We start from the raw sequence: 9766 nt of genomic DNA, 5'->3' as shown, positions 1-9766 counted from the left end.
AGGGCTGCCCCTGCCCCGAGCACGGAGCTCGCCGCGCCCCGGTGCCCCCTGCATGCCCCTTCCCTGGCACCGCTGCAGGTCAGGTTGTTTGGGGGCTCCGAGCGAGCTGCTCTGCTTGCAGCTGTCCCTGCTGAGGGCAGGGGGCTGGATTGGACGACCCTTAATGGTCCCCACCCAAAGCAGTCTGTGGCTCTCCCTGCCTCGCATCCTTTGTGCCTCCTCCATCCCCTTTCCCAGCAGGGCGATGCCTCCTCCCTCCAATTCCCTCCTCCACACGCACACAGTTGGCGACTGAGGAGAATGAGAGCTTCAGACAAGGGACGGCTGAGCCCTGGGGACAAATTCCCCGTGGGATCTTCAGCCCCCCGCAGCCCCAGCCCCAGCCCACGCCTGGCAGCAAGGCTGCCCCGGGGGCTCCCCCGCACCCAGCGCAGCACCGAGGGGGGATCCTTCTCCTTGGTCTCTCCTCTGCAGCATCCCTGCCCTGCTCCCAGGCCTGCTGGGCACCACCACCTCACCCACCCAGCACAGAGCAGGACGTGCATGGTGGCCATGTCAGGATGTGTCCCACTGCCAGTGTCATCCCTGCAGCTGGATGGGGAGCAGAGCACGGGGTGGAGCAGAGCAGGGTGTCCCAGCTGGATGGGGTGCTGGGACAAACCCTTGCTAGCAGCAGCCAGGCTGGGGCTCTGCCTAGTTTGAAGCTAGGGGAAAGAGAACCAGAGAATCATGGAATGCTTTGGGTTGGAAGGGACCTTCAATATACAGCCAGTTCCAACCCCCTGCCATGGGCAGGGGCACCTCCCACCAGCCCAAGGTGCTCAAGGCCTCATCTAGCCTGGCCCTGAACATCTCCAGGGAGGGGACATCCACATCCTCCCTGGGCAACCTGTGCCAGAGTCTCCCCAGCCTCACTGCAAAGAATTTCCTCCCCCATCTCCAGTCTCAATCTCCTCTCTCCCAGCTCAAAGCCATTGTTCCTCTCCCTGTCACTCCCAGCCCTTGTCCAAAGTCCCTCCTCAGCTCTCCTGGAGCCCTTCAGGTACTGGCAGGTTGCTATTAGGTCTCACCAGAGCCTTCTCCAAGCTGAACAGCTCCAGCTCTCTAGATCTCTACCCCCAGTGGAGGTTCTCCAGCCCTCTAATCACCATTAGGAAGAATAAAGCAAGCCTAGCACCTCCCAGTCCTGCACTCACCCTTGGTCCAGACCAGAGGGATGAGAGCTTGGACACAGAGGTGCCTCTGACAGCAGCCAGCAGCACCCACCAGCAATGCAGGCAGCTGGACAATGCCCACTCCCTCCAGGGGTCTGGTGAAAACCAGCCCACAGGTATGAGCTGCTCCTCATCCTCCACACTCCTGAGCTTCACACAGCTCAGGGCTGCTCTTTTCCCTGCTGTGTTTGAATTTCCCTCCCTGAGGTGGGACTCAGTCACCCAGGGACAGCAAGAGGCTGTTGCCACCCCAGGCACCAGGACCCACCTGTGGCAGCACTGCACACAGCTGATGGCCTTGTGGTCACCAGTGACAAGTTGCCAGCTCTGCCCCCTCCCTGCTGTATTTTGTTTGGCTGTTTTGTTTTCATCTGTCCAAAGCCAAAGGATGTTTGGATTCTGCTTGGGGTAGGAGTGGTGGAAATAGGATGTGACTTCTGTCTGCTTTTGTTTCCATGCCAGCTTGAGCCACTCGCTGCTTGTAAAGCTCCCAGGCCCCTTCCTCTCCTTGTGAATCGTGCCAAAAGCTGCACTTCCAGCAGCAGCTTGCAGAGATCCTGAGCAACAGGGCTCAGGGAATGCAGGCAGGGGCTGAAGGAGGGAGCGAGGGATCCACCCAGCACGGAGGGACGAGGAAGCGGCTGAGCCACGGGGAGGACAATACCCACGGGAGGAAGGGTGAGAGGGATGGCTGGGCCAGGAAGGGCTGCCTGGGGGCTGCTGGGAGGGCACAGTGGGCACTGGCAGGCCGTGAAGCAGCGGTGCCCAGGGAATGGCCAGCCTTGCTGCACAGCCCCAGGGGGCCTGGCACAGGTCAGCCCAGCGCTTCCTCTCCAAACAAGAGCAGCTCTGTCTGCAGGCTCTGCTGTTTGGGCTGTAGCTAGGAAGCAACTGATCCATCTGCTCTTCCACTTAAGATTATGGATGATGGGAAAGTGGCTGGCTGGGCTCCAGGGGGAGCAGGAAACTCCCTCCTCTGCTCACTGCACTGCGGGGAAGTGGCTGGGAGGGCACCTGCAGCCCCCAGAGCAGCTGCCTTCCCGACCTGGCACTTCCCAGAGCTGCTGCTGCTGCTGTGTGAGCCCCTGGGGGGTTTGGGCATTCAGGTGGAGCCCAGCCCTGGAGCTGCCCAAGCATCCTTCTCTGCAGTTTTGGCCCAGAGCACAGAGCTGTTTGTCCAGCTGCTGCAATCACACTGATGTCAGGAACTGCAAGCTGGCCTGGGGAAAGGTGAGCAGATTTCCAGCTCTGTCAGCTCTGGGTCAAAGCTCAGCAGTGGAGCAGGGGGAAGAGTCTGAGTCCTTGGAAGCTCTCCCCAAAGCTGAAAGCTGAGAAGTTCAGCCTGTGACAAAAGCTGACAAAGTGTTCCTGAGAAAGCCTGAGACATGAATCCATCCCAGCTCTGGTGGCCTGAGCAGTCCTGACTTCTTGGGCTTCTGAACAAACTCTATCTCAGCACAGAGCTGGGTGGAAGTGCTGAGCTGCTGGAGGGCAGGGAGGCTCTGCAGAGGGACCTGGCCAGGCTGGATGAATGAGCCAAGGCCAAGGGCTGGGGCCTGACCTTGGGTCACAACAACCCCAGGAAGGCTCCAGGCTGGGGGCAGAGTGGCTGCAAACTGCCTGGGGGAAAAGGACCTGGGGGTGCTGGTTGGCAGCAGCTGAAGATGAGCCAGGGGGTGCCCAGGTGGCCAAGAAGGTCACCAGCAGCCTGGCCTGGAGCAGCAATGGTGTGGGCAGCAGGAGCAGGGCAGGGATTGTCCTCCTGTGCTGGGCACTGCTGGGGCCACATCTCCAATCCTGGGCTCAGTTTTGGGTCCCTCACTCCAAGAAGGACATTGAGAGGCTGAAGCAGGTCCAGAGAAAGGCAACAAAGATGGGGAAGGGTCTGAAGAACAGGGCTGGGGAGGAGCAGCTGAGGAAGCTGGGGGTGTTCAGCCTGGAGAAGAGGCTGAGGGGAGACCTCATTGCTCTCTACAGCTCCCTGAGAGGAGGTGGGGTCCAGGTGGGGCTGGGCTCTTCTCCCAAGGAACAAGAGGAAGAGGACAAGAGGAAATGGCACTAAGTGTCACCAGGGGAGGTTTAAGTTGGGCAACCCAGAATGGTTGTCCAGGCCTGGCCCAGGCTGCCCAGGGCAGTGGTGGAGTCCCCACCCCTGGAGGGGTTTCAGAGCTGTGGAGATGTGGTGCTGAGGGCCATGGCTGAGTGGTGCCCTGGCAGGGCTGGCGTCAGGGCTGGCCTCTATGATCTCTGAGGCCCTTTCCAGCATTAATGAGTCTATGTCCCAAAAGCTCTCACTGCTCTCATCCAGCTTGAATCCCAAACCCTCTCCAGCCGTTTGGGAGATGCAGAGGCTTCCAGGAGCACCTTCACCTGCAAGCAGCAGGGAGAGTGGAAGGGGGGAGGGCTGTGTGGGGATTACCAGGGCTGTGCAGAGCTGCTGAGCACTCTGGGGCCAAGAGCTGAGCCCCCAGCAAAGTGCTGGCAGGGCCCAGCTCCAAGAGCTTATAAAGTAGGGTTGTGAAACATCCCTTCAGTGACCTGGGCTCTCAGGGAGCAGCTCTCAGGGAGCAGCTCTGTGTTTACCTCAGCTGATAAGCAAATAGCAACACCATGACTCCTGCATGGCAGCTTCAGCCCAGGCTGGATGAGAGGCACAGGAGCTGCCAGCTCTAACCCTTGGATGCTTTGCTCCAAGAACATGGTCAGGCTGTTCCCTTTCACCCACTTGAGAGACAGCCTTTGGAGAGCAGCCATTCTTCAAACAGCTGCTGCTCAGCAGCAGCTGCAGCAGCTGGAGAGCAGCAGGGTGGTTCCCCAGCTGCCACCTTGTGCCATGCTGAACATCCACAGGCACCTGGACAGGCTGGAGAAGTGGCTGAGGAGAACCTCATGAGGGTCAACAAGGCAAAGTGCAAGGTACTGCACCTGGGGCAGGGCAATCCTAGCTCCCAATCCAGGCTGGGGGATTGAGAGCAGCCCTGCAGAGAAGGACTTGGGGGTGCTGGGGGTGGAGAAGCTGTGAAGGAGCCAGCAATGGGCACTGGCTGCACAGAAGGCCAAGGGCAGCCTGGGCTGCATCAAAAGCAGCATAGCCAGAGATGGAGAGAGGGATCCTGCCCCTCTGCTGAGACATCACCTGGAGCACTGTGTCCACATCTGGGGGCCCCAACACAAGAAGGGCATGGACCTGCTGGAGAGGGTCCAGAGGAGGCCACAAAGATGATCAGAGGGCTGGAGCACCTCTGCTGTGGGGCCAGGCTGGGAGAGTTGGGGCTGTGCAGTCTGCAGAAGAGAAGGCTCCAGGAAGACCTCAGAGCAGCCTCCCAGTAACTGAAGGGCTCCAGGAGAGCTGGGGAGGGACTTTGGCCAAGGGCTGGGAGTGCCAGGATGAGGGAGCTGGGAGAAGGGAGATTGAAACTAGAGATGAGGAAGAAATTCTTGAGTGTGAGGGTGGGGAGACTCTGGCACAGGCTGCCCAGGGAGGCTGTGGCTGCCTCCTGCCTGGAGGTGTTCAAGGCCAGGCTGGATGAGGCCTTGAGCAACCTGGGCTGGTGGGAGGTGTCCCTGCCCATGGCAGGGGGTTGGAACTGGATGATGAACCCAACCCATGCTGTGATTCTATCATTCCTTTCTCTGAGAGGCCATGGACCTGCTGCAGCTGTGTCCAGCTACCCCCATGGCAGCTACAGCCCCCAGGGACTGGCACTTGCAGTGTTTCACCCAGCAGAGCACTGGCTGTCCAGATGTTCTCTCCTGGAACTTGTGATGCACAGGCAGCCCCTGGCTGTGGCAGTGCTTCCTTCCCAGCTTCCCACCAAGCCACCTCTGCACCCTGCAGAGGCCCAGGGGAGGTGATGATGACCTTCCCACATCCCTTCAAAGCTTGGCTTCAGAGCTGAAGCCAAAATGCTTACAGCATCTGCAGAGCCTGGGCTGCAGCTACCTCACAGATGAGCCCCAACACTTGTTGGGAGAATCAGGGAAGGCTTTAGGTTAGAAAAGCCCTCAAAGCTATTTGGCCACCTCAAAGATTTTTGGCCACAGGATCAGGGAATTGTTTGGGTTGGAAATGCCCTTTGAGCTCACCCAGTCCAACATCAACCCAGCACCACCATGGACACCAAACCCTGGCCCCAAGTGCCATGGCTACTCCTTTCTGGAACCCCTCCAGGGATGGGGACTCCACCACCTCCCTGGGCAGCCTGTGCCAACCCCTGACCACTCTGGCACCAAAGAAATTGTTTCTCATCTCCAACCTAAGCCTCCCCTGGCACAATTTCAGGACATTTCTTCTCCTGCTATCACCTGAGCCTAGGGAGCAGAGCCCAGCCCCCACCTGGCTCCAGCCTCCTCTCAGGGAGCTGCAGAGAGCAATGAGGTCTCCCTCAGCTTCCTCTCCTCCAGGCTGAACCCCCCCAGCTCCCTCAGCTGCTCCTCCCCAACCCTGCTCTCCAGACCCTTCCCCACCTTCACTGCCCTTCTCTGGCCTCTCAATGTCCTTTTAGGAGTGAGGGGATCAAAACTGAACCCTGGATTCCAGGTGTGGCCAGTGCAGGGGGATGATCCTTGCCCTGTCTGCTGTCACCCCCCCGCTGTCACAGCAGTTCAGAGGCACAGCAATGTGCAGCACACTACTGCCTGGGGGTTTCTAAGCCATCCCAGCTCAGTTTTTGAGCTGGCCTGGCCTGGCCTGTTCACAGCTCGGTCCTTGGAGCAGAGCACTGCTGCCATCTGCGGGCTCCTCCTGAAGGAGCATGAACCCAGGCACAGGACACCATGTCCAGCCGAGGGGGGAAACACAGGAGCAGAGACAAGCCTGGGGACAGAGGGCATAGAGAAGGAGCAGGCTCAGCACCCACTGCCCACAGACTGCTGCCAACAGGCTCAGAACAGCAGGGGCAGCCCAAGCAATCCTTTTACTGCTGAGGTCTCAGAATGTGTCAGGCTGGAAGGGACCCTCAGAAGTCCTCTTGTCCAATCCTCCTGCAGTCAGCAGGGACACCTCCAAGGACAGCAGGCTGCCCAGGGCCACATCATGTCTGCCCTTGCATATCTCCAGGGATGGGGCCTCAGCCACCTCCCTGGGCAGCCTGTGCCAGTGTCTCCCCACCCTCATTGTTCAGGACTTCCTCCTGATAGCCAACCTAAATCTCCCTGCTCCAGTTTCAAACCATTGCCCCTGGGCCTGGCACCACAGGCCCTTCCAAACAGTCCCTCCCCAGCCTTCCTGTAGGTCCCCTTCAGGCCCTGAAATGCAGCTCCAAGGTGTCCCCACAGCCTTCTCTTCTCCCTGGGCAACCTGTGCCAGACTCTCCCCACCCTCACTGCAAAGAATTTCTTCCTCATGTCCAGTCTCAGTCTCTCCTCTCCCAGCTCAAAGCCATTGTTCCTCATCCTGGCACTCCCAGCCCTTGTCAGAAGTCCCTCCCCAGCTCTCCTAGAGCCCCTTCAGGTACTGGGAGGCTGCTCTGAGGTCTTCCTGGAGCCTCTTCTCCAAGCTGAGCAGCCCCAACTCTCTCAGTCTGTTCCCATAGCAGAGATCTGCAGCCCCTTGATCATCTCTGTGGTCTCCTCTGGACCCTCTCCAGCAGGTCCAGGTCCTTCTTGTGTTGGGGACTCCATATCTAGGCCCAGTCCTGCAGATGAGGTCTCCCCAGAGCAGAGGGGCAGGATCCCTCTCTCCATCTCAGGCCACACTGCTTTGAATGCAGCCCAGGCTGCCCTTGGCCTTCTGTGCTGCAGATGCCCATTGCTGCCTCCTGTCCAGCCTCTCACCCACCAGCACCCCCAAGCCCTCCTCTGCAGGGCTGCTCTCAATCTCCTCACCTCCCAGGCCTGGACTGGTACCAAGAGTTGCCCCAGCCTGGGGGCAGGACCTTGCCCTTTGCCTTACTGAACCGCATGAGGCTCTCCTTGAGCTCCCTTCCCCAGCCTGCCTCAAGCCCCTGGGAGGACAGGGAAGGTGCAGGGGGGAGGCCTGCAGCTGAAGTGAGCTGTGAGCCAGGGAGATCTCACAAATAAAACAGTCAGCATTTATTGTTGTATTACAAAAACACCTCAGAGTTTGGCAATATTTTACAGTTTGTCCTGTTTGTGTGTTTGTTTGTTTGTTTTTTCTCTTCTTAGGGCCTGTGGGAAAGGTACAAGGTGGTGAGGGGAAGGAAAAGAGGAGAATGTTGAAATGGGAGATTAAACTTCAATGTCTTGGTTAAAAAACAATCCTCCCACACCCCACCCCCACCCCCACCCCCAGTCCCAGTCCCAGTCCCTCCCAGCAAAATAAAACTCTAGTTTCACTCAATTCCACTATCTGAAGAGGCCATGGGTGAAGCTGCAGGCAAAACCCTCTGGCAATTTCACTAGCAAACCATCGAGGGGACAAACCCAAGCACTTCACAGTGGGTCTTCAGTAGGGTCTGTTGCGTTGGTCGTTCCTGAAGTCGTTCCTGGAAGGGAAACAAACAGCAAGTGACAAAGGGCTCCTGCCCTGCAAGCTACAGAGCCACAGAGCTGGGGTCAGAGAGGCTGAGAGCTGCCAAACAGAGAGGGACCTGGGGGTGCTGATTGACAGCTGCCTGAACAGGAGCCAGCAGTGTGCTCAGGGGGCCAAGAAGCCCAGTGGCATCCTGGCCTGCATCAGGAAGAGTGTGGCCAGCAGGAGCAGGGAAGTCATTGCCCTGTGCTCAGCACTGGTTAGGCCACACCTTGAGTCCTGTGTCCAGTTCTGGGCTCCTCAGTTCAAGAAGGAGATTGAGAGACTTGAAGGTGTCCAGAGAAGGGCAACAAAGCTGGGGAGGGGTCTGGAGCACAGCCCTGTGAGGAGAGGCTGAGGGAGCTGGGGTTGCTTAGCCTGCAGAAGAGGAGGCTCAGGGAAGACCTTCTTGCTCTCTCCAACTCCAACTCCCTGAAGGGAGGCTGTAGCCAGCTGGGGGTTGGTCTCTTCTCTCTAGCAACCAGCACCAGAACAAGAGGACACAGTTTCAAGCTGTGCCAGGGGAAGTTTAGGCTGGAGGGGAGAAGAAAGTTCCTAACTGAGAGAGTTGTTAGCCATTGGGATGTGCTGCCCAGGGAGGTGGTGGAGTCCCCATCCCTGGAGGTGTTCAAGAGGGGATTGGATGTGGCACTTGGGAGCCATGGTCTAGTCCTGAGGTGTTGGGTGACAGGTTGGACTTGATGATCTTTGAGGTCTCTTCCAACCTTAGTGATACTGTGATGCTGAGCAGCTCCTCTCAGCTGTTCTCAGCCAGGCTCTGCTCACTTGCTCCCTGGGATAGGCCCAGGGGCAATGGATGTAAGCTGCAGCACAGGAGGATCCACCTCAGTACAAAGGGGAACTTCTTCCCTGTGAGGGTCACAGGCTGCCCAGAGAGGTTGTGGAGTCTCCTTCTCTGGAGCCTTTCAAGGCCTGTCTGGATGTGTTCCTGTGTGACCTGAGCTTGATTCTCTGCTCCTGCTCTGGCAGGGGGGTTGGACTCGATGATCTCTTTGGGTCCCTTCCAATCCTTAACATCCTGTGAGCTGTGATCTCCACCCCAGCTCACAGTACAGAATCAGCCAGGTTGGAAAAGACCTCAGAGATCACCAAGTCAGGTGGGGGTTGGTCGCTTCTCTCAGTCAAGCAGCACCAGAACAAGAGGACACAGTCTCAGGCTGTGCCAGGGGAGGTTTAGGCTGGAGGTTAGGAAGGAGTTCTGTACAGAGAGAGTGATTGCCCATTGGAATGGGCTGCCTGGGGAGGTGGTGGAGTCCCCATCCCTGGAGGTGTTCAGGAGAAGACTTGATGGGGTGCTTGGTGCCATGGGTTAGTTGTTTAGGTGGTGTTGGATTGGTTGATGGGTTGGACACGATGATCTTGAAGGTCTCTTCCAACCTGGTCTAGTCTAGTCTATGGATTCCACAGCCAAGCAAGGGCAAAGCCAGCACTCACCTTCCTCCCATCTTCCCCCCATAGCCGCCTCCCCGGTCCCCGCCTCTGCCGCCGCGCCCTCGGTAGCCTCTCTCTCCTCCATAGCCGCCTCTGCCACGGAAATCTGGGGGAAGATGGAAAGCCAACACATCAGGCAGGTGCTGCAAAGCTGCAGGGGGCACCTGAGGAGAGAGACAGCTTTGCAAACACACCTCCTGAGGGACGGGAATCCTCTGGCCTGGGCTCGCCACACTGGTTGCAGGAGTTCCTGCGAGCGAAGTTCATGTTCCCGCAGGACCTGGCGGGGAGAAGGTGGAGCCAGCCTCAGCTGCTGAGGCGGCTCAGAGAGGCCCACACCACACACCACTGCCCCAGGAAAAGGACACTCACGGGTTAGGACAAACCCAGTCACCATTTTTGGGCTCCCCACTTCTCCCCTGGAAGCCTCCACCCCTTCCATAGCCACCTCGTGAACCTGCAGAGAAAAAGCAGAATGGCAGTGAGGGAGGGGAAGAGCCCAGGACCTGGGCATCACAAACAGGCAACAGGGACAGACTGCTCAGGGGGAGTAAAGAGTGCTAAAGGTAAAGGTCTCCCTACTGGGCAAGCCTCTGAGACCACAGGAGGGGCTCTGAAAGCAGCAGGG

At 58.4% G+C, this 9766-nt stretch overlaps 1 protein-coding gene across 1 annotated transcript in view; it reads right to left on the bottom strand.

Annotated features, from left to right (window-relative positions):
• Window positions 1-7463: 7463 nt before the first annotated feature.
• The window catches only part of TAF15 (TATA-box binding protein associated factor 15), a 31201-nt gene continuing 28898 nt past the window's right edge, over window positions 7464-9766 (bottom strand). The window contains exons 13-16 of the mRNA XM_054166177.1: window positions 9511-9595; window positions 9333-9418; window positions 9142-9244; window positions 7464-7660 (exon numbers count right to left, since the gene is read on the bottom strand). Coding sequence (XP_054022152.1) covers window positions 7621-7660; window positions 9142-9244; window positions 9333-9418; window positions 9511-9595 — 314 coding nt within the window. The 3' untranslated portion in view covers window positions 7464-7620. The remainder of the gene's footprint in view (window positions 7661-9141; window positions 9245-9332; window positions 9419-9510; window positions 9596-9766) is intronic.

This window comes from Dryobates pubescens, chromosome 13 (genome assembly GCF_014839835.1).
Source record: "Dryobates pubescens isolate bDryPub1 chromosome 13, bDryPub1.pri, whole genome shotgun sequence".
NCBI lineage: Eukaryota > Metazoa > Chordata > Aves > Piciformes > Picidae > Dryobates > Dryobates pubescens.
Note: the sequence above shows the minus strand (reverse complement) of the source record. Positions and strands in the feature narration are given on the sequence as shown.